Genomic DNA, 24,233 nt, shown 5'->3' on the forward strand with positions numbered 1-24,233 from the left:
AAGTAACCGATTATACCTGTTTCCTGGCCCCTTCTCTAGCAGACGGCACCACTAACTCCTGCCTATGTGGAGGGGGTCCTCCAGCACCCAGGCCTTCCTTGGCTACGTCCTGTAAACGATGAAACAAAATCAATCCTTCTGCCCCCTACACTGCCGCTGCCAGGTGTTTGGGCACAGAAATCCGTAAAGTAACACAGTCACAGTTGGAAGATATAGTCTAACTGATAAGTAGGAATTGATTTGTTTAATTTCTGCACACACTTTATGAATTCATAAGCATAGGCACACACTTTCTCGAAGGTTCTTTACCAAGAAACCATCACACATACAGAAAATGTTGACCTTTGTGAACCAGAGACATTTTAGTGGTTTAAAGTTTAATTTGGGCCTCTGACTACTCGGAGACGCTATGGGGGATCTGATTTGTTCATCGGTATTAACCTGCCCCAACAGCTTTCATCTAGCTTTTAATGTTACGGAAAAGGTTAGGGGTGTATAGGAGGCGAGCGCCCTGTTCGGTTACTCGACCGCTTTGTATTACAGGCTTTCTCAAACTTCACTAGGCTCCACCCTTCCCTTCGAAGAGTCCAAGAAAACAAACAGCTCCAGGCTCACGAATCCATCGCCAACAAAGCCCCTCTCTAAACTGCGTTACATCCCCTCTGTTCACTGTCCTGTCACGTGTATAGGATTATTTAAGAGGAAAAAATTACTGTGGATAAAAATTGGTCCAGGGCTCCTGACCTTGGAGCTGGTTGGTTGTGTTTCCTTTCAGGGCCGGCAGGCGGGGCACCAGGAAAGGCTTGGAAACCGCGCCTCCCCCACCCTCTCTTAGCCTCCCTTGCCCAACTTCCCCATAGCCGCAGCTTCAACTAAAAGTGGCCATTGACCTTTCAGGCTTTTGAGCAGTGATGCAACAGGACAGTATTTCAAAGAAAAGTGGTTATCGAAGTTTTGAATCTGGTTTTCCCATGAGTGTTATTTTGTTTGTTTGTTTGTTTTTCGGGGAAAAGTAGGTCACATTTAAAGTGGGTCACTTTTCAGGGCCCGGCGTTGATGAATGTAGGATGGGAGGCCAGGTGACCTCCAACAGTGTGCAAGGTGAGGGTCCCATTAGGAAAGAGGTGCTGGGATCCGGGTCCCCGGTTTTGCGGGGAATCACAGAGACAGACGCACCGGGCCCGTCACCCCGCAACCGACCGGGGCACAGGTAAGGGCACCTTCTCTGTGGGTTCGAGCAGGTGGGCCGGGTGGGCCTTTCGGGGCTTCCGGAAGGACACGTTGGAGTCGAGCGGAGGAGGAAGGGAGGAGCTGGGCAAAGCTGGTGCAGGGGACTACCCGCCCGAACTCCAGGGGGAGGGATTGAGAGCAGTGAGCGGCGCGGCTTTAAGGAGGCGCTGGTCTCCGCTCGCTCTCGTTATTCTAGGGCACTGGCGGAGGGGGGGGGGGCGCCTCTGGTTAGCTTCCGAGGCCCCCAGGAGGGGTCATCGACCTGGGCAGTAGCCTGCTTTCCCTAGCCTGCTTTCTCGGGCTCCGTGTGTCTTAGAGAGGGAGGGACCGACTTCTGGCCACCCCCACCCCCGCCCCGCCTCCCGCCTGTCCGTGCACCCGGGACTGCAGAGGGTCGCGTCTGGCAGGCCGGTGGTGGTGTGGATGGCTGGAAAAAGATCCCCTCCTCCCGTGGCGAGCCAGAGAGAGGGGCAACTCTATTCGGAGGGGGGGGGGCGGGGACCAAGGTGCTCAGCTGCTGCCGATAGGGGCAGGCACTGGCCGCCTAAAAGGCACTGGCTAGGGACTTCTCCCACTTGTCCCCGAGCACCCCGAGGTGCAGGGTCAGAGGAGGGCGGAGTCCCAGACCGCCACCCCGCAGCCACCGGCATCCGCACCGGCTCTCAGGCCGGCTCCCTTGAAGCCTGCGCATTAGCGCCCGAGCCTCTTTAAAGCGCTGGCGGGGGCTGCGGTCACGTGAGACGGATTCCTGGAAAGTTCCTGGAAAGCGGCCTCCGCAGCGGCCGGGCGGGGCGCAAGGGGCGGAGGGAGGCGGGGAGCAAGCGAGCGCGCGAGGGAGGGAGGGAGGCGCGCGGGGCTGGGAAGTCGCGCGCACACTCTGCTCCGGGGACAGACGGTTAACTCTTGCCAAGTCTCGCCGCCGCTGCGGCTCGCGGGCCTTGGGCTTCCCTTGAAGCATGAGCCTTCCCTCCCGCTACCGCCGACGCTGCGCGGGTCGCGGACAGTGCACGCCGGGGCTCCGGGCGCGCGGACTCAAGATCCCTTGTGCCCCGAGCCCGGAAGCCTGCGGCAGGTACCGCTCGCGAAGCCCGAAGGCTCCGCCCGGGGCAGAGTGGCGGGGGGGGGGGGGGGGGGGGGGGGAGGCGGGAGAGGGCGGCGGAGTGAGAGCGCTGGAGCAGGCGGACTGCCTGGGCTTCCTCAGTTTAGGGCTCTCGGGGAAGAGTTCGAGTCGCGGCTCTGCCCCATCCGGATGCAACTGCCTCCTCTCCTGGGTTCCTTCTCAGCCTCGCGAAGTCTTCGGAGCCCCCAACCCCCAACCACTGCTATCCAAATTTATAATCCTAATAACCTGATCTCCCGCTCCTCCCAGCCAGCCTCCGCCCTTGCTCCCCCCCCCCACCCCTTCTCTTTCGCCCATCTCCTCCGCCACAGCTGGAGGGAAACCCGGCACTAGCGAGCAGGGGTGTCAGCCTGGGGTGGCTGGGGAGAGCGAGGCGACGATCCCTGGGATTTTTTTGTCTGCTTTCGGCGCAGCAAAGTCCGGCTGCTTCTACCGAGCGCAGAGCCGGTTGCATCCCCAGGCATCTCGTTCTTCAAATAAACACCAACGGGGGAACTCAGACGGGCACCCCTCCTCTCCCCGGCTCCCCCGCCCCATGTCCGCTGGGGAGGCTTCCTGGTGCGGAGGCGGCAGTCGCCGCGGCGGAGGTAAGACCTCGGTGCTGGTTGATGGCACGACCCGCTGCGCTCGCTGTCGCGGGCTCAACCCCTGGCCTCATCTGGAGCTCGGGCGGGGGCTTCCCGCTCCGGCCGATTCCTCGACAGCGCCCGCGGCGGCAGCTGCAAGAGCAGCGTTCCGCGTCTCGGAGTGACCGCCGTTGAGCCCCCTCGTCCTTGTCCCGAGCGTGCTCCGGGAAGCCCTCAGGAATGGGGCCGAGGCCGCCCTCGCGGCAGGGATGCAGCGGCTGGCGCACCGCAGCACCCTCGGCTGGCGACCCAGGAGCCCTGCGGCGCTTTAGGGCGTGGAACCAGGTTTTGCCGGCTGCATCCTTCCTAGGGCCATGGGGCTGCCCGAAGTGTGGGATGGAAATGCCAAGTGCAGAGAACTGCCACGTTCTTTGCATTTATTATGCTTTTTTCCTATTTGCCCTTGACAAAGGCCTGTCCCGACCCGCAGGTGACTGTTCCCTAGGCTCTCTGTGTGTGATTCCAGCACAGTTCTTGGGCGGGAAAACACCTTGTTTATTCTCACCCTGTCTTCCATCTGACCCTCTCCACTCAGGCCAACTCTAGCGTCTTGGGTCTGGGCTCTCTTTTTACCCGTCTTTCCCCTAGAGCTGGGCAGGGCGTTGACTGGATGCCTGGGGTTAAATGGTACAGAAGCACGCAGGCGGAGGAGTCCCTGGGATTTTCCACGTGTCTCTTTCCCCACCCCCACCTCGGCCGTAGGGGTCCAGTCCAAACTGACCCAATCTCTGCCCCATTGTCTCTTCCCAGGCGATCTGTGGGTGACCGTGTCTGCGAGAGACTTTGCCACACCATTCTGCCGGAATTTGGAGAGAAGGAACCAGCTGCTTCCAGTCCCCTCCCCCTCCGCCACCATTTCGGACACCCCGCAGAGACTCGTTTTGGGATACCCTGTGACTTCCAAGGAGGACGCGAGGTCCTCTGGCCCCAGCTCGGGTGACCACCTGTCTCTGACGTGTTGACTCCTCTCCCATGACCCTGCGGTGCCTGGAGCCCTCCGGGAATGGCGCGGACAGGACGCGGAGCCAGTGGGGGACCGCGGGGTCGGCTGAGGAGCAGTCCCCGGAGGCGGCACGACTGGCCAAGGCCCTGCGCGAGCTCAGTCAAACAGGTAGGGAGCTGGCGGCTGGCAAGGAGTGCGAGACGGGGCGCCTCCCCCAAGGCGGTGGAGAGAGCGCGGCAGGGACGCCGGCTCAGGTGGGGAGCAGTGAGAGCGATGGGACTAGTCTCCGGCGTCCGGTCCCCGTCTCCGGAGCCGGGGACCCGCACAGAGGGATGCCCGCCGGCTCGGCGGGATCTTAGGTGGCGACAAAAAGCAAAGTGGAGGGACGCTGGAGCTTGGGCGGAGGGCAGAGTGCGAGCTGGGAATGGTGTCCCAGTGCGGTGACCCTGGGCTGCTTTCGGCCGGGGTTCGGGCTTAGGCGCTCCTGCTCGCACCCGCGTGGGAGAAAAGCGGCCGGTGCCTCCCTTAACGGAGGGCGAGCCGGCGGCCAGTGGGGCTGGACTGAGTGCGCTCCCGGGGCTCAGCCTCCGCCGCAGCCCGGGACGGTGGCGGCCAAGTTGGGAGACAGACAGTCTGCGTGGAGCGCAGCTGCAGGGTAGCCTGGCCGAGAGCAGCTGGCAAGGGCCGTGCCCAGGACAGCCTCCAGGTACAGCTTGGTCTCAGGCGGCGCTCTGCGCAGTGCGGAAGCGGTTCCCTGCATCTGCGGAAAAAGAAAAAGTATATATAGTGTTTTTCTCACGAAAGCAACTCTTGTAGTTAAAAATCTGTCTTGAGGCAAGACAACTTTTGGTAGCAATAAGATTGTGGGAAGGAGGGGCAAAAGTTCCAGTCTTTTCTTTCTGCTTCCCCCCCCCCCCACCCCGCCCCCGGCTTTCCCTCCTCGGGAAAGTTTCCCGGATATATACTGGCGGTGTGTGTGTGTTGTTTGAAGAGGGGTGTCGGCCGAATTGGAGGGCACGCTATTCAAACTTATTAAATGAAATGTCTTCTGTAAGTGAGATTCTGGATATGACCAAAACAATTAAATAAAAGTTTCAGAGAACAGGGGTTGTAATTGGGGTTGTAATACAATTTGAACCAGGGCAAAGTCCAAAAGAATATGGTGAAGACTGTCAACTTAAAGTTCCAGATACTATGCACTCTCCCCCCAAACTTAACTAGTTTTAACCAAAGCAGTCCACAAAGTAGTGCTTCCTAGGACTTCTAAAAGAGGCTAAACATTACAGGTTCTTTGAGGGCAGCTCTGGGGGCTACCAACCATTCAAAAAAGATGCTTCTGTTTTTATTGGAAATACTGGAGATAAGTTTTCCACTTTTCCCCTAACTTTTAATTTATTTCTAATTTACTTAGTAGGTTTTTGTCTCAATTTAACTATACTGAAAGTATCATTTTTTTTTCTCAGCCAACATGTCTATCATATTGCAAATGTTCTTTTGGCTCGTTAGAGGAAAATCTTAATGTAGTTTGAAGAAGAGCTACGGAAAATCTTTTAAAAAGAAAGAGCTTGGCTTACTGTTGTGCCTAGAATGGACTTAAGTGTTTATTAAATACCCATCAAAGGATTTGTGATAGTTCCTGATAAACTTCCACCAGCAGGCATTTTTTAAAAAATAGGTATAACAAGAAGAATTAGTTGAGCATGGTGGTGCAGGCCTGTAAATCCCAGGACTTGGGAGGTGATTGCAGAAGAATCAGAAGTTCAAGGTTATCCTTGGCTACAAAGTAAAATTGAGGCCAGCCTATGCTACATGCGGCCCCGTCTCAAACAAAACAAAACAAAACAAGTAGAAAGATGACTGCCACGTGCAGACCATATTCCAGAAATTCTTATAATTAACTGTTTCACTTTCTTTTCTTTTTCTCTGTGAATGAAAACCCCAGGATGGTACTGGGGAAGTATGACTGTTAATGAAGCCAAAGAGAAATTAAAAGAGACGCCCGAAGGAACTTTCTTGATTAGAGATAGCTCGCATTCAGACTACCTACTAACTATATCTGTTAAGACGTCAGCCGGACCGACTAACTTGCGGATTGAGTACCAAGAAGGGAAATTCCGATTGGATTCCATCATCTGTGTCAAGTCCAAGCTTAAGCAGTTTGACAGTGTGGTTCACCTGATTGACTACTATGTTCAGATGTGCAAGGATAAGCGGACAGGCCCCGAAGCCCCTCGGAATGGGACTGTCCACTTGTATCTGACCAAACCTCTGTACACGTCAGCGCCGTCTCTGCAGCATTTCTGTCGCCTCACCATTAACAAATGTACCGGTGCCATCTGGGGACTGCCTTTACCAACAAGACTAAAAGATTACTTGGAAGACTATAAATTCCAGGTATAAGTATTTCTCTCTTTTTTTTTTTTTAAAACACATGCCTCATATAGACTCTCTCCGAATGCAGCTATGTATAAGAGAACCCGGAGGCCCTTCTCTGGATAAACGGCGCAGAACTCTTTCTTAAGGACAATCGAGCTCAATCTAATTTAAAGGTGTGAAGATGTAGCTAGGTATTTTTAAAATTCCCCTAGGTAGTTTTAGCTGAGTGATGCCTCCTTTCCTATGGCTGATCAAGACCAAATGGCCCTTTAAAATTAAAAACAAAACATCCCAAGTAAAGGCGAGGGAGTCTTGCTACCAGAATGACTTGCCTTTTTCGGGTTCCTATGCACTGGGTTAAAAGTCCCAAGCCCCATAGGCGAGAAAGTCCCATGTGAGTTTCTGAAGGAGGAGAAGACCCTGGCTGACCCAGGCTTAGCTCCACTTCTAGATGCCTGGCGGTCAGTCTGCGTGAGAACACGGGATGCTTCCCATCCTGGTGTATGCGGTAGGAGTTTCGTTAAACCGATCATGTTTGTATTTACCCCTCATCTTATGCAATTAACCAAACCAACCAAAAACCAGTCACTGCGAGATCCTGTATTTGTCTTTTTACTACACGTATGAACTCTCCCGTGAATGAGTACTGTAGTAATCCATTTCGAGACAGCCTTACTTACAGAAACATTTCAAACTGGTGCAAACGGAAGAGACATCTCTCTTTTCCTTTAAGGCTAAAGACAAGAATGTCATGCTACACAGGTGCAACTCAATCCTCGATAATAAAACCCAATGTAGATAGAGACATTTTACCCCTTGACGTAGCTGTGAGTCTTAACCTACTGCCATTGATTTTTGGAAATGGCTTTAGAAGTTTCCGAGTTGTCCTTGAATTGTCTGACCACGGACATCAGCAGCTGTCTCCCTTCTACCATGTAGAATACTGACTTACTTTTCTTCCAGATATAGGGGGTAACTTGCCTGTTTTTCAAACTGTTTATTTACTGCTGTTACTATTCGATTAGAATGTATTAACTAATAAAGAAAAACCTCTGACTTTTACAACTTGCATTTATTACTTTGAGTTGTAGATGTCCATTTCCGTGGTAATAAAAGGTTGTCATAAAAACTTACATCAAGTGAAACAGATATAAGCAATCAGCACAGGGTAGAACATTAACTCACTCGCCTCCAAATTAGGCCTGCACCTGCCCTGCGTGGTTTAGAAAGCACGGTTTACAGACGAGGGGCTGTCAGACAGCCTGGTCCTGTGCAAGCTGGACGGGTATAACCCTCAGGCCTTCGGCGTTTTCAAAAGGAATGGTTTAGCAACGATTGGAGTGATGTCAGGGGTCTGCCCTTTAACAAGCTGAGCAGACCCAATACTAAACAAAAGTGGCAAAGCTTCCGGCCCCTTTCTTTGGGTCCCAGTCTCATGACTGCTACAGATGGGTCATCTTTTCTGGAGCCTCGATGTCCGTTTTTCTCGCCACTCATTTTCCCTGCCAGCCCCTAGACTCCAGTGTTCCAGGCGAAAGACGAGCCTGGTGTACTATGGGTGTACTTGGAGTGAGCAGAAAACTATCAAGTGCAGATTAAGAGAACTCGCTTCTCACATATCGTACGTACTTTGCAGTTTTTGAAATTCCCAAGTAGTTTAGCACCTCGAAGGAATTATTAAGTCTACCCAACACCAAGGATTGCTGGGCGTGGCGTAGGAAGAGCCTCTGTAGCCTAATCTTGAAATAAGAGCTAGTTTTATAGAGTCTAGTCAACGGTGGGGCAATAACCTTCTCATTGGGACATTTAGATGCTGCGTTTTTTTCTTCTTCACGACACGGACATTTCTTTGGTAGAATGCCTGACTCCTGGCCGATCTCTTATATGATGAGTAGCAAGGAGCTCTGTGGAATGCCTGCACAGGTCTCCTGCCACTTCTCAGCCGATGGGGGCGAGACATGAGAGTGCCTGTGGCATTAGGACAAGTTCCACATTATGGCAGCAAGTGACCTGCCGCTGGAGATGGCCCAGGCTTCTCCGCCGTTGGCTGTGAAACCGATCGCTTATATCTTCCCAGTCCAGGAAAGTTGAGAGGCATCAGGGGACAGCGTTTTTTTGCTTTACAGCTTCTAATATTTATTTATTGAGTTCCTTGTGTGCCAGTTTCTTAGTCAGTACCTTACCCATATTATCTCGTTCGATCTTCACAAGGACTGAAAGAGCAAAGTACAGTACTTACGGGAGGTGATTTTTTTCGACACCTATTGAGTTAACCAGTTAGAGCAGGCTATGGTAGCAACTGTTGCCTCAACCAGACTAGTACAGATACCTTAATTAGTGTTGCACTCTGTCTGTGTGAGGTTCTACCCAATCTCTGAAAAAAAGTTAAGAAATGTGTTATTTGTATCTACGCATGTGAGTGTGCATACACTTGTGCCAGGCTGTATGTGTGGGAACTTCAGGACAATTGACTTGGATCTGTTCTCTCCTTTCATTGTGTGGGTCCCAGAGATTGAACGCAGGTCTTCAGGTTTGCTGGCAGGCGCCTGTACCCACTGAGACACCTCGCCGGCCCTCCAGCCATCAGTCTTGTCAGTGGTTTTTTCCTTGAGCACCCCCTAAAGGGGAGCTCATAATAAGTGGCGAAGGGGTCAGTTTGCCCCTTTACTGGGTGGCTGCTAAACGTTGCCAGTTACCAGTGATCGCCCCATTTTAGATCCAGTAAAACACAAACAAAGAACATATTCCCCTAAATGAACCTCAGTAGAGGTTGGAAAAATTTTCAGGGTTGTCTTTCTGTGGGGGTGGGGGTGTGAAGCCTTAGTAAGGCTATTTATTGTTGTTATTCTAAGTGTTGCTGTTGTCGTGGGGTATCCTGTGCAGGGTTTGACTGTCCCCCCAGACTTAAGTGACTGCTCTGAATGAGCAGAGATGAATGTCCTTCCTTCCAGTGGACAATGACAGCTGTTTTTTTTTTTAGGGGCCGTACTCTGGCTTGTATGAGCATGGAGGTCTTGCTTTGTGTTGCCGGTATGGAAGTCTGACTTCATCGCAGTTACATAATCCGAATAGGTGACAGGAAGGGACTGTTGGTTGTTCCATGCTGTTTATTTTCTTGGGAAGGGATCCCCTGCTTTTAGAAAATTGTACCCTGCTTGGCGGAGGGTAGAGACAGAGACGTCATCAAGTAATCCAAGGGATGGAATGTCCCGAGAGCAGACTGTGCCCTTCTGGTTGTGGGTTTGGGCACAGGGCAGGAGGGGGTGAGTGGCTGTGGCTCTAACAGCTGGGCTGAAGCCTCCCTGGCTCCCAGTAGCCCTCGTCCATCTTCGGGTCCTTTCTACCCTCCCAAGGAAAGAATGTGGCTCTGAGCCTGTCATTTCCTTAGAGGCCTGTATTCTCTCTTCCAGTTGTTAACTCCCTAGAACCCTGACATTTGAACACACTGTTTGGATCCGTAGTTTAGGTCCTTTATATTGCCAGAGCTTTTCAGATTCATAGATTAGGTTTCTGCCCGTGCTGTAGCCAGCAAACCGGCAACCTTCAAGCAGGTTCTCGGGTTCTTGGAGCAGTAAACTCGCCGCACGTCTTCCCTTTGTTCAAACGGCCCGTACTCTTCCTTGCTGCCGTTAATGCAACTCAAAATTTTCTTCCTCTGACATGTGAAATCAGGCTTTGGAATAACACCACAGTGGGATACTTTCAATTCTTGGCTCCTTCTGCCTCAGTCTCAAGGATTAGCTACTCCGCTGGATTTCAACATGTCTTGATCCACTGTAGTGTTTTGCGTTCATTTGCAATTCAGGCATCTTTTTTTTGTGGGGGGAGATAGTTTTGGAGATTGAACGTAGGGCTTTCCTCAACGCTTGGCAAGCATTCTCCCGCAGACCCACATCTCCAGCCCAGTCTCAGCGTTTCTAATCTCCGTGCTGTTTTAAAATCTCAGCCCTCCCATCCCTGCTGTCTGATGGGTTCAGGATGCCTGGCAGAGGTAACCCCCCCACAGCCACGGTGCTCAGGTGACTGTCTGCTCTCCGGTGCTCACCAGTAGAGTCCTCTTTGGCTCCTGTCCCCTCTTGGGCACATTCCTGCCTTTCTTTTTCATTTTCTTATCACGGCCCGTTAGATTTTAAATTCTTGGTGACTGTATCATGGGCCTTTGAAAGAGGGAAGCAGTCGTCTCCTTAAGCTAGGTAATTGACAGATTTAGGATCCTTAGGATTAAACCTGTTTCTCTTTAGCTCCCTTAAGGTTTTTAAGCACAGCTAGTCCCAAACACCGCACTTCGAACTTTTTTTTTTTTTTAGCTTGTTTATTTAAACAAGCAGAGCTTCTTTTCCAAGAGTTTATGCTCTGTTGGGAAGGAAGGAAGAGGGCCCTTCTTCAGTTTGCTGCTGAGAGCAATTCTTCTCTCTTCGGCTTGCTCATCTTCTCCAGCCTCTTTTAAATAATTTTTTTTTTCAGTTTCTCTCCTGCATGGCTACAGTCACTTCACCTCACACTCAGTGTCTGTGACAGCTGTTGCTGGAGCCAGCCTCGAAAAGCCTCCCCGTCCCAAAGGCTTGAGTAGGTCAGTCGATGCAGAGGCCTGCTGTCTTCCCGCCCCTTCCCCAGCTCCCATCCACAAGGGAGGTCGGACCTGTTGAGTGCCTTCCTTCACAGGGAAGGGGATGCTCACTTCAATAAACATTTACTGAGCCATAAAAATAAAACTGCTTTTATAGACAGCTCTCACTTTGAACTCCATCCTTCACCTAGAGAGACCGTGTCACCTTAGAGAAGGAGCACGCTTTGGGATGGCTGGAATAGGTTACAGCGCTTCTGAGGCCTCGTCTGTTAGGAACAGGGGGAAGGGAAAGCCAAGCCAGAGGCTTGGTGAGAGCTGAGGAAATTATGCCAGCTGCTTCCTCCTCTGTCCAAGCCCACGTTCCTCCCAGGGAGCCCCTTTGCTGGGTGGAACGAGACATATTTGCTAGTTAAATCATCGCAGGACATCATAGACTTTCCTAGATTGTCCCCGTTCCCAGTGGTGTTAAGATAAAAAGATAGCCTTTTTGCCAAATGGTTTTCCCCCTTCTGTTCATCTGGCAGCCCTTTTCCTGTTTAGATTTTGATCTTGTATTGCTGTGATCTTCAGCTTTCAGGAAAACCGACTCCCTGTTGTTTCTTCCCCTGGATGTTATTTTCCGATTTTAACTTCTGCCACCTCGATGAACGTCACTCTCTTAGGTTGCCGGCTTCTTTTCCCTGTACTTCTAGGTAGGAGACCTTCATTCTGGGTTGGCCAGAAAGTGTGTTTGTGTTTTGCAAACCCTTTATTTGCTTCTCTGCTCTCCATTGTCTGTGGTAATAAAGGGTGGAGAAGGTCGGGTTAAGACGATTGGTTTTCAACAGCTTCTGCTTCCTCTCCATTCATCCCCATTCCTGGAACCACTGACAGAGAAATGGCTTCTTATCCTCCTTGCCCTTCTTATTTAAGGATATTGATAAGCCACCGAAGAATTGGGCAAAAAGTAAAGGGTTGAAGCCTCACTAGTGTGTTGGGGGGCTCTCTTGAGTCCATCATGAGGTACCCCGTTAGCTCTCCTAAAATTAGGACCAACTTCTTTCTTTAAAAAAAAAAAAAAAACAGCTTTATTTTATGTGCATTGTTGTGAAGGTGTCAGATCTCCCGGAACTGGAGTTATATAGACAGTTTGTGAGCTGTCTGTTGACTTGAGTTTCCTGCCCTGCCCAGTTCCGCAGTCGTTAAGTCCCAAAGAAATCACCCAGAGGTCTACATTAGTTATAAACTGATTGACCCATTAGCTCAGGCTTTTTATTAACTCTTATAACTATATTAGCCCGTTATTCTTGTCCATGTTAGCCACGTGGCTCGGTACCTTTTTCCAGCAAGGCAGTCACATCTTGCTCTGTGGCTGGGTCACGACTGCGGACTGCGCTTTCTTCTTCCCAGAATTCTCGTTGCCCCACCTCTACTTCCTGCCTGGTCACCCTGCCTATACTTCCTGCCTGGCTGTTGGCCAATCAGCATTTATTTAAAATATAAGCGACCGGGTGCAGACCATTGTCCCACAGTGGCTGTTGTGTGTGTGATAGGAATTGAACCCACGTCCTCTGGGAGAGCAGCCCATGCTCTCGACAGCTAAGCCATCTCTCCAGCCCCAACCAATTCATTTCTATCGTCCTTTGTACCAATCCTAGTTCTGAAGTTGGGGCAGGAGTGGGCAATTTTAGGAGAAAAAAAATCCTTCTGAAGCAGGGTCTTGAGTACCTAGACTCAAACTCCCCGTATAGCTAAGGGTGATCTTGAACTTCTGATCCTCCTGCTGCCACCTTCCAGTTGCCAAGATTACACAGATAGGTGCCAACCCCTGGTTGATGCAGTGCCAGGGAGTGAAAACAGGGCTTCCTGTACTCCAGGCAAGCACTGTTACCAAGTGAGCTACTTTCTCAGAAACAGGAGTCATTTCTAATAAAAACCGGGTTCTACCTTTATATAGGGCAACGTTACCTTGTCCTGGTGGACCAGGTCCTTTCTCCCTCAGCATCTTTTCCGCATCAGCGTTATCTGTAGGGTTTAGAGCCGAGGAGAAGATCTTATTTTTATTCACATGTATGCATGTGTATCTGTGTGTGCATGGATACTCAAGAGAGGCCGGACATCAGAGGATAGGTGTGAGCTACCCTCTCACACCTGTGGGTGCTGGGAACTGAGTTCAGGTCCTTGGAAGAGTGATGAATGCTCATGACACTGAGCCATCTCTCCAGCCTCCAGCCTCTAAGCCTTGTGGCCAGTACTTATACTCATCCAGGCCTAACAAATCAGGGTGTTTTTTTTTTTGGCTTCTATTTATATTCATTTATTCCACAACATCCCCTCTACTCTTCTTTCTCACCTGCATGCTTCTCTGCCCCTCTCCTTCCCGGCAACATTTATTGGGCACCCGTTGTGTTATTCACAAGGAACTCAGAGAAGAGAATCCTCTTCCACTAAAGGAGCCCCTTTCCCTTATGGGCAGAGGTGGAGTAGATGGGATTTAGACTTATTCAATAGTTTGATCTGCCTCCTGCCCTGTGGCGCCATTCCACTTCGTCTCCACAACAACCCGGAAGGTATTACATTCTCCTTTTACTGAAAATAAAACGGAAGCTTGAAGATGGAAAACACAATGCCCGGTCATCCTGCCCGAGACTCTAACATGTATGCAGGGATAGTCATAATAGTTACCACAGGACGGGAGCCCCGAACTTGCCTTGAGGGCTAGGGAAGGCCTCTGAGGAGGAACCTTAATTCCTAATACTTAGGTATTAAGGCAGGAAGGCGTCTTCAGATGAGGTACGTATCTTCGGTGAGGAAGATCTTTTGGTCTTGGGGTTGAAGAGGGTAGAGCCAAGTCTTGTGGGGGCGTGCTGACATAGAGAGCTGGGAATGACTTTAGCTTGATGAAAAATTTAGATGTATCCTGTAGAGAGTAGGGAGCCGATCAAAACCTGTTTCCTTCTCCTCCTCTTCTTCTTCCTCCTCCTCCTTTTTCCCCAGACTCTTCCAGTAGGATTTCTTTATTGTTACCAGATAATCATTGCACACACAGTAAGGGGTTCACTATGATATTTTGATCCATGTATGTAATATGCCTGTTATCTACCCTTTTCTCCTCTCCTGGTCTGATATGAAGCTCCTTATATGAACAAACAGCTGGCTTTGGCTTGTGCTGTGTGCTTGCTGTCCTTCTGGAATCCCTGAGGGTTGGGGTTGGAAACAGGAGAGTAGACTTAAGGAGAGGGATGGGTATGTGGCAGATAGGAAGACAGTAGGGTGCCGGCGAGGAACAGACGGTGGCCTCGTTTGCCACCAGGCTCAGGTTTGGAGTTTTGGGTCGGCCAGCTTTCCATTTGATACTGGCAAGTTGGGATAACTCTGCATTCTCAGGAAAGCAGGGATCTGCCACACTGTGGGTGCCCTGCTGAACTGAGACGGGAAAGACCTCGAGACTGTCTCGAGTTGCTTTGTCCTAGGCCAGACCTTGAACTTCTTAGAGTCTTAGTCACGACATTTGTAAAATTCAGAGATGGAGTCGTGGATGCTTTTTTAGTCAGTCATTTTCAGGAAGTTACCTCACCTGTGAGCACGCTGGGAGGGGAGGAGACAGGAAGGGCGAATGCCACATTTTGTTGGAGCCTCAGGTTGACATTAAGTTTTAGCACAGATTTTACTTCTATGCTATAATAGAATCTTGGAGAAACAAATTCTTTGTGTGTGTGTGTGTGTGCGTGTGTGTAATATATATTACATATATTTCCTTTTCATAGTCTTTTAGCTAGGTAAGAAGAATTTTAGGTTTTTCTCTGAGTTGTGGATCTGTGAGCCCTGGAGTGTATTTAGAGTTTAGACTTGGGGTTTTAGACCTTGGTTGTGATGGAGTAAGCTCTGACATATACCTACTGTTAGCCTAATAACTCTTCGGCTGGGTTTCCATCATGGGGGAGCACAGAGAGCTGTCTTTGCTCTTCTCTGGCCTCTCTGGAAAATGTGGGCAATGGCTAATGTCTCCAATTCTAGACTATTCTAGTTTTCGATTGATCCTTAAAGGGTAGGCAGGTAGGTGGCCGTTGAACTTGTGTTCACTTGACAAGCAATTTGTTACAAAAGCTATGAAAACACCACCAGCACACTATGTAACATATTAAGGAGATTCTTAGATTCCTTAATAAAACCAAAAAAGTTTTCTCTTTTTCTCCATTACCCCATTTGAAAACAGCTTTGGATGTGGACATTCTTGCCTAGTCTATCCATCTTTTTGTTTGTTTGTTTTCGAGACAGGGTTTCGCAGTAGCTGTGGAGCCTGTCCTGGAACTCACTCTATGACCAGGCTGGCCTTGAACTCACAGAGATCTGCCTGCCTCTGCCCCCCAAGTGCTGAGATTAAAGGCGTGTGCCGCCATTGTCTGACTATCAACTTTTTTTTTAAGTTTTATTTTTATTATCGATGTACGTGTGTGTGTGTGTGTGTGTGTGTGTGTGTGACTGTGTGGGCACATGTGTGTGTGTGCCGATGGGGGCCAGAAGAAGGCTTCAGCTCACCTGGACCCGGAGTTACAACTTGATATGGGTGCTGGGAACCGAACTCTGGTGCTGATTCTCAACAAAAGAGCAGCAAGCATTCTTAACCACCAAGCCATCTCTCTGGTCCCTAGCCATCTTAGATTTGGTCTCCTCCTCCTGAGCTTCATCATCTGATACTTTGGTCTCTGCCTACTGCGGAGGTATGCTATAGGTATGGCCCCATCATGCATGGCTCCTCCTGGGCCTGTCTTAAAGCAGGGGTGTTGGCTTCGACTCTTGACCACCACCATTGTTGAGTTCCCCTTTGCTCCCAACGAGAGTCAGGTTGACATTTACTTGCTATTATGATAGCCATGGAAAGGTGGTAGAGACTTGTTTTTTTCTCACAGAATAAGTTAGTCACCATGAGACTGAGTTGAAAGTCTGGCTCTCTCTGTGGGTGCACCTCACTTCTTTTCTTTATAAAATAAAACCTTGGCCGTCTGTTAAGCTAGTAGAAAATAGACGGATGTAGTAGTCAGGGAGAGAATGGGGGTATGAACCTGACAATTCAAAGCTGCCGGGAGATGCAGGTTGAAGCTGTGTTGGGTAGGCCACGGAACTCATTGTGTTCTAAGCATGGGAAGACGGCAATGATTCTAAAACAGAGCAGCAGCTCTTGGGTTCCCAAAGGACCGGGGAAGAAATCAGTAATGCCAGGCGTTGCCCTTGGTACTCACCATATACGACCTCGTTGAAGGCACACAACAAACCACTGAGCTCTCCTTTAGAGATAAGGAGACTGGAGTCATTAAGTTAGGGTATGAAAAGTTAGAGCTGGGATTTGAGCGCAAAGCTGCCTGACTCCAAAGAACAAACCAAAAAAAACTATGACTTTATTCATTCTTCCCTATTTCTGTAGTAAACGTATTATACCTTCATTCAGTGCTGTATGACAGTCGGATGTGGGTAATATGTAGCATGTGATTAATGTCAAGAGGGCATGACTCTTCCCAATGTCCAAATACAGTATTGTTAATACTTTACGGAACCGCCGAGTCCCAGGCTCTGACTCTAGAAGACTCTAATCTAAATGTATTTCTTCCCCCTCCCCCTTTCTAAGCTTTCCATTCCTAGCCAGTATAAACCACACCCCTCATCTCTTTCCAATTATTCTTTTGTTTTCTTAGGAGGTTAATTCTTCGAATATACTGTCAGTCACTGTTCTGTGGCTGGGAAGAGACACCATGACCAAGGCAACTCTTATAAAGGAAAGCATTTAATTGGGGACCAGCTTACAGTTTCAGAGGTTTAGTTCATTTACATCATAGTGGGGAGCGTGGCAGCACACTGGCCGGCTTTACATCCTGACCCACAGGAAGCAGGAAGAGAGGGGGAAAGCCTCAAAGCCCCACCCCCAGCCACCCACCTCCTCCAACAAGGCCACACCTCCAACAAGGCCACACCTCCTAATCCTTCCCAACAGCCCAACTGGGAACCAAGCAAGCAAACATATGAGTCTTTTGGTGGGGGGGGGGGGGCAATCTCCCTCAAACCACCACAGCACAGATGCACCATTCATAGCAGGCTAGGTTCTGCTGTTTGCGAACCCAAGATGCTTGATGACTTAAACAGCAGAGGTTTATATCTTAAAAATAACGAAGATCCCTACATCCGAGTCTGTCAGGTCGACAACAAGGCTCTTAGTCCCGCAAAACCCCAGTCTGAAGAAGCAGCCACCAATTGGATGGTTCTGGAGTGCTGAGCCAATGGGAAAAGAAACATCTCCTGCCAGCATGCATGCTTACCAGTACCTTAACCACTCTCTGTACATGGGCAGGCAGGGCAAACCTCCCTGCTCTCCAGAGGAGAAAACAAATGCTTGGTGAGTGGTACGAACCACCACAGACACCACGCTGCCTCCTAGACAGCTTTTCTCCCACACTCAGCAGGACACCTATGGGTTGGTTAGTGGTGACCCACCTTCCTTTCAGTATTTCAAAGCCTCTGCAAGTAGGGCACAATCCCTCCTTTTCTTTTAGTTATTTCTGAGCCAAAGGAAAGGTCTGCGGCTGTCTTGAGGTGAAACCGGGCATCGTAAAGAGCCAAGCTCTCTACTAATGTCTCTCTGGGCTTCTTCACTCTGTTAAAATTAAGCCTGTCTTTTTCTCCAGTGTGAATAATTCAACACAAATAAATTATATACTCATTCACTTTCAATGTTTACTCTTTCACCTAATTGGCCATGAAGTTGAAAAATAATTTTTTACAAGTCCCTCCCTCCCTCCCTCCCTCCTTTTTTTTTCTCTCTCTTTCTTTCTTTCTTTCTTTCTTTCTTAGATATAGTTTTATGTGGCACAGGCTGACCTTGAACTTGCTATGTATCTGAGATTGGCTTTGAACTCTTGATCCTCCTGTCTTTACCTTCTGAGTGCCAGGATTACAGACATCCATTACCACGCCCAACTTTTTTTTAAAACTCAATTTTCAACCAAAAATGAAATCTTTTTTTTAGACACATTACAAATGAAATACGTTTCTCGTGATAAATTGATACCTAATCACTGATTTTAATTTGCTTTTGAGAGGACTGTATTCTCATTAGCACCAACTGAGTTCTACACTCTATTTTGGGGTACAAGCAGATTGGGGTCTTTTTCTACAGGAAACAGCTGTATAACAGAAGAACATGCTCTGTTTCAACAGACAACAACCCTCTACTAGATTCTTGGACTGTTAGTTCTAACAAGACTAGGACATACAGAATCTACTACTACTTTACAGCTTTCCAAATGGAATTCAGGTTCTTCCTCAATAATACATCTCGGTTTTGCTAGACTAACCTGGCTTGGAGACTCTCACGCTACTTACTTCTTCCTCTTCGTATTTATTTATATCTTTTGTGTATTTATTTAGTTATTCATGCATCTGCTTACTCACACAGTCATCCCACAGTTGCATCTCTGTCTACCATGCATACGACATGGTCCTGGGGAAAATGAAAAGGATATTGTCTTTAAGAAGCCTCCGGCAGCAGTTACAGGATAAGTCCTACCCCTGTCTTGGGGGGATGGGTTCCATGATTCCCGGGGGATGTTTGAAGTTATGGAGAGTATAGACTGTGACACACACACACACACACACACACACACACACACCAGTAAGAAGGTTTCACTTGTAAATAGACACAGTATAAGATTAACAATAGGTAATATTAAAACAGAATAATTGGAAGCGCTTACCTAAATTGTTCTATTATTAATACAAACTCAGGAGTCAGATATTGGGTTACAAACCCGATAGATCTAGAAAATAGCAGAGGAATGACTAGCTGACTCTCTCCATTTTCCCAGATGGAGAGAAAGAGCTGAGAATCTCTCCAAGTCCCTCCCTGTCTGTTCCTGTGCCTCTCTATCCGGGCCCTCCAAAATCTCTATGTCTAATTCCGGTCAGCTAGTCATGGACTCCGCCTCTTGACTCAAGGCTTAACTTTGTTAACAAGGTTTAACTCCAGAATGTCACAGTGCATTCAGATATCCGGCAACAATAATTTTAACAATGTACCAGAAGCAAAGCTATTTGAAACGTATAGCGGCAGGGCATGGTGATGTACGCCTTCAATTTCAGCATTCAGGATGCAGAGGAACTGCAGCGGCAGGCAGACCACTGTGAGGTTGAGGCTAACCTGGTCTACATAGCAAGTTCCAGGACAGTCGGGGCTACATAGTGAGACCCTGGCTGGCTTAAAAGTGAGTTAGTAAGTAAATAAGTAATAATAAAACATGTAGTAGAGTACTTACTTGGCTCCTGTGTGCAAGATGCTGGTTCAATTCTTGCCCACCAAAGAACAACTAGACCCAAAACAAGACAACACTAGAAAAAAAAAGTTGAGCATTTTTATTCCTAGAGTTGGCTACTTGATATTTTCAGACCACAGTTAATCACGGAGCAGTGAATCCAAGGGAAAAGGGCCCTGGGCTGATCGGACTACTACATGTTGTTTCTGGATAGCACAAATAAAGGTGCTTTTTAGAAGATTGTGCTTGTACCGTTCATGCACAGGTCCTTGTCCTTGTCTCCTGCATGTTGTGTCGATTGTTTGACATACATGTGGGGCATCATATGTGATCTAGAAATGACTTAAACTCTGCATGTAAGTTATACAAAAATGCTCTGCCATTTTGCATAAGGGATGTGTGCATCTGAGGTTTGGGGGTGTCCTGTACAAGGTCCTGGAGCCAACCACCGTCTGGTCCACAGAGATACTTATAACTTGGAAGAGCACTGTGCCCTGGGAGGAAACACCTAGATTTGTTTTGGGAAATCAAGGAAGACATCAGGGAGGAGGGGACTTTTGTCCTTGGGCTTAGAGGATGAGTTGACCTGATTAAAACCCTGAGGGACACACAGCACTAAGGGCTTTGCCCATCTTCCAGAAATCTCAGCGTTTACCTGGGAAATGAAAACCGTCAAAAGCTTTTGCGAACTGACTGACCGCCTCGGGCATAGGATTTGAGCTTCTCAACCTCGGCTTTGGCCACCAAGACTTGCATGGGGTCTGTGAGCTTGACTCGGAAACCAGTCTGCACAGTCGTTGTCGCCATCTTCACGATGAGAAATAGCAGTCCTTCAAATGTGAGCCTAGCGACAGAGGCGGGAGAATTACAAAGGATGGGAGGTTATCCCCCATAGAAACCTGGTGTTTTGGTCTGGGATCACAGTTATCGCGTATATTTCAAAACCCCTTCTAATTTTGTTTATTTTTCTTCAGATTTATTTTTCTTTTATGTGCATGTGTGTCTGTGTGAGGGTGTCAGACCCCCTGGAACTGGAAGTACAGACAGTTGTGAGCTTCCAGGTGGGTGCTGTGAATTGAACCTGGGTCCTCTGGAAGAGCAGCCAGTGTTCTTAACTACTAAGCCATCTCTCCAGCACTGCAAAAATATCTTTTATACTTTTAAAAAAAAAAAAAACAACAAACTGAAGTTAATATGGGTATTAGATCTATTGCTGTATCTTGTTATTTAAGGAATCAATAAAGAAGCACATAAATTATTGTGTCACAGCTTAGGGAAATATTTCACATTTATATTTTAGTCTTATTCAATTTTTGCACACACACACACACACACGTGTGTGTGTGTGTGTGTGTGTGGTTTAAGTACATTTTTACGAGAAGGCCCCATGATCTTCACAATATTTACAGAGACCAGTACTCTTGCTGGATGTGTGGGAGATTATAGAGACAATGAATTTACTGATGGATCAGGGATGTGAGGCAAAGGAGGGGTTCAGAACCTCACTGTACCCCTCCAGCTTCTGCTGGGGGTAACATTCTTTTTTTCTTTAATTATTTCTCTTATTTTTAAAGATTATAACATGTAATCAGATCGTTTCCCCTTCCCACCCTTTCCTACAAACCCGCCCATAGATTCCTTCTTGCTCTCATTCAAATTCATGGCCTCTTTTTTTTCCAGCAATTGTTGTTATGTACATCCATGTATGTATGTATGTATGCATATACACATACATGTTTATCTGTGTACATGTATATTCCTAAGTACATAAATACCACCTTCTTAGTCTGTGCGGGGTTACTTAGTACATACGTGTTCAGGGCTGACTATTTAGTGTCGGATAACCAGTTGGTGCGCTCTTCCCTGGGCAGACTCTTTGTCTGGCTTCAGCATTTCTTAGTAACCTGTGTTCTTTGTAGGGTCAGGGCCTCCTGGCAGCAACCTTCTTTTATGTTTATTCCACCCTTTCCTGCCTCCCGTACCTACCTCTTAAAATTTCACCCTAGTAAAACCTGGAACGTGTTTCCAACAGTCAAGTATGAAAAGCCGTACTGAAAAACAGCCTCCTTGGCTCGCTTCCTCTCTGTCTGTCAGTCCTGGTTTTTGTTTTGGTTTATGGTTTTTGAGACACCCTCATATAGCTCACGTTGGTGTTGACCTCCTTACTTCACTGAGGCTGGCCTCGAACTCCCGGTCTTCCTCCTTCCACCTCCTGTTTCCCTAGAGAGGCCTGGCCCTGCTTAAGCCTACATACACCTTTTGAGCCTCCAGCTGATTCTCTGGCCAGAGTGCAACCTGCACGCAGACAGTGCCCTGTAGTCTGTAGCATCTGCTCTATTTTTCCCAGTAGGTGCGGAATGACTATAAGATAAGCTGATTCTTCCCAAGGAGACTTCTTGTTTCAAGGTCACTGTATTGTTTATCAATTCTCGATATCAGTTTTAGAAGCTGCAGTTGCAAATACGTTAGGTGAGCTTCTATGTTGATTCCTGCGCCATGGGTTGAATGTGTTCAATGTGATCTCAAACCAGGAATAGGAAAGGTGGCTTGGAAGAGTCCCCCTGCCACTGCCCTTTACAGTTTTTACTTTGGCTTGGTTTTCTTTGCCGTTGTGAGCCGTGGTTAGTGACAGTTCTGCCGCCTGGGCTGTGGACTGCAGACACCACAGCAGCTGGGCTCCCTGGTTGGCTCCCCACAGGTTCCTTGCCACTCTCCGTGTGAGGTCCAGGAATGTATAGTTTCTGAGGTCTGATATATTTTGATGGTTGCCTGAGAAAATCGATGTCTGCCCCCCCCTTTTTTTTCTGGGAAAAACACATCTAGACATTTCCAAGTCGATTTGTAGGACTTCATGTCATTAGGACGCCGTGGCGAAACTTTTTCTCAAGTGGCTGAAGAAAACAAAGACACTTCAGTCTCCAGGGCTGTGACACTGGGTCCTGTGAGCGCCACAGCTGAAAGGTTGACAAAGTCCTGGATTGTTTAGACGGCCTTTCTTCAAAAATAACCGGGTATTTGGCCTTTTTCCAATAAGGAAAATAACAGCTTTAGCTACTGACATCAGATTAGTGCCACGGCTTAGGAGAAACAGGGTACCTTTTCCTCTCTAGTTTCTAATAACGACTCAGTTTGGCGACAGCCTTGAAAGGTTTGATTGCTGTTTGCCGTTCTTGCTGTTTTATTTTTATTTTTTGGCAAGGAGAGCTACGTTTGGGAGAAACGGGCTTTTGAAAAGTTAGCTTCCCAGACCAGGCATGCGAAAGCACAGCCTTCCACTTCATTTATATCCTCAGCACCCGAAGTTAAGAGGCTGTTGTGAGCGAGTTAAGAGTTAAGAGGCTGTTGTGAGCGAGAGCGAGTACCTGGCAATACCCGAGTTACTTCTTCTTTACTCTCCCTAGCTCCTTCCTAACCCCAGCGGATGGAGAACAAGCAAAGGCTTGTTGGCGAGCAGCGAAGCCTCGGCATACTCTTGGAACAAAATGACGCTTGAAAACAACAACAACGAAAACGCAGTTTTTACGAGATACGCTTCGGCTAGGGAGCCGGGAGTAAATGTTTTAGATTTGGAAGAAGTTAAAAAAAAAAAAAAAAAAAAAAGCTGCCGGTCTTCCGAAAGACTTGACATCTAATTCGAGAGTTATTGAGGCCCGAGGAGAGAGAACTTGGTCTCTTAAAAGCTGGACAGGACTGACTCAGCTAGAGCCTGGAAGCAGCCCGACCTTGATTTACATACACAGAAGCGAGGACTAGGCCGGCTTGAGCTATTTCGAGGAACTGGATGAGGGAGAAGGATCAAGATAGCAGCAGAGAAGCAGAGAGAGAGGGGGGGGGGGGGGGGAGGGGAGGGAGGGGGGAGGGAAGGGAGGATGACTGCAGGAGGGGGACGTCTCCTTTATGGTCTCTATTCTTTCTGTGGGGTCTGACGCTGTCTGGGGCGCACCCCGGCCTTGGAGAGGGAAGGGTTGAGGTGCCACCGGGCGAAGCAGCAGCGTTCTTTGTCTGCCACCATCCCCATCCCGGAGTGCGGAGCCCAATGGGTCTGCAGCGTGGCAGCTGCTGCTGCCGCCCCAGCGCCCTGCGGGTCTCTCGGGGACCTTATGTAAAGCCACCACAGAGGCGCGTGGCACGGGGCGCACACCGCCGGCTTTGACGCTTTCCGCTACACTGAATGGGTTAACGTCTTCCCCTAGCCCCAGTTATCCTCCTACAAACCGGGTTCGGGAATGTGGTAGCTGCCGGTCTTGCTTCTGTTAATCCAGAGTAAATATAATCTTTTATTAACTAGTTTCCCAATTAGTCTGAAGGGAACAAACTCATGGTTAAAAATCTAGCCAGTTCAGCATGTCACTAAAGCGGGGGGACGAAATTGCAAACCCTCTTCCCCACCCCACTCCCTCAGGGTACTGTTACTTGTTTTAAAAAATATTTCGGAACGTTCTAATTCTAGAGAAGCATCTATTTTTTAATCGGTTTTTTTTTAAAGTGCAAGCGAACAGTGTAATACACACACACACACACACACACACACACACCCCATTCTGTGATTTGCTTCCCAGGTTTGCTATTGAGGGGTCTGTAATAGCTTTTCATGTTTTCATGTAGCTTCATTCTTCTCAACAGCTGCACCATATTCCAGCCCATGAATGCACCCCTGTTGATGGGTTCGGCCCCCTAGCTATCAGTGGATAGTTAGGTCGTTTCCCGCTTTCTGCCATTTCAATCGTTTCCCGCTTTCTGCCATTTCAAAGAAGAATGTATGTAAGCAAAGCTGGTCAAAGCACTGTGTGCTTATGGGAGCATGGGCATGGAGTAGGTCCCTGGCCGCAGAACTTTTGGATAAAGGGGTCCCCACACCAGACACGTTTAAAGGTTTTCAAGCACATAGTTCCACCGATATCCAGACTTAATTGCGTTTTTAGCATCGTTCACATTTCAAGCCCTTACAAACCTTTCCTTAAGAGACTGTTAATATTTAAAAAGCACTTTTGGTAGTGAGAGCAAATAAGCCCGTGTTTATCCGCTAATTAAATGCCTTTAAAGTTAAATCTCTATTCCCCCAAACAGAGGTCTCTAGAGTGTGCCGTGCTCTGCC

General features: G+C 48.5%; 1 protein-coding gene across 9 annotated transcripts; it reads left to right on the forward strand.

Annotated features, from left to right (window-relative positions):
• The first annotated feature begins 908 nt into the window (after window positions 1-908).
• On the forward strand, window positions 909-22,639 carry Socs2 (suppressor of cytokine signaling 2). Of its 9 annotated transcripts, XM_041670708.1 has the most exons (6): window positions 2,101-2,302; window positions 2,764-2,937; window positions 3,727-4,087; window positions 5,862-6,313; window positions 9,276-9,367; window positions 10,760-11,052. In XM_041670708.1, the coding sequence occupies exons 3-6, from the start codon at window positions 3,949-3,951 to the stop codon at window positions 10,863-10,865; spliced, it is 789 nt and encodes a 262-aa protein (XP_041526642.1). In that variant the 5' UTR covers window positions 2,101-2,302; window positions 2,764-2,937; window positions 3,727-3,948; the 3' UTR covers window positions 10,866-11,052. The 9 variants fall into 9 exon arrangements, with proteins under 9 accessions (XP_041526652.1, XP_041526642.1, XP_041526667.1 ...); XM_041670718.1 differs by lacking the exons at window positions 2,101-2,302; window positions 2,764-2,937 and adding an exon at window positions 909-1,210; XM_041670733.1 differs by lacking the exons at window positions 2,764-2,937; window positions 10,760-11,052 and adding an exon at window positions 22,540-22,639.
• The last annotated feature ends 1,594 nt before the right edge of the window (window positions 22,640-24,233 follow it).

This window comes from Microtus oregoni, unplaced genomic scaffold, assembly GCF_018167655.1.
Source record: "Microtus oregoni isolate MIOR12 unplaced genomic scaffold, Mior012 000001F_ref0000356, whole genome shotgun sequence".
Classification (NCBI taxonomy): Eukaryota; Metazoa; Chordata; class Mammalia; order Rodentia; family Cricetidae; genus Microtus; species Microtus oregoni.

Excerpts from the sequence above, each read along its gene's own strand:
- Socs2 (XM_041670718.1), top strand. The coding sequence starts at position 3,949 with ATGACCCTGCGGTGCCTGGAGCCCTCCGGGAATGGCGCGGACAGGACG. Across the intron at positions 6,314-9,275 it reads TGGAAGACTATAAATTCCAG|GGGCCGTACTCTGGCTTGTA; the intron begins GTATAAGTATTT and ends TTTTTTTTTTAG. Across the intron at positions 9,368-10,759 it reads CAGTTACATAATCCGAATAG|TTTCTCTCCTGCATGGCTAC; the intron begins GTGACAGGAAGG and ends TTTTTTTTTCAG.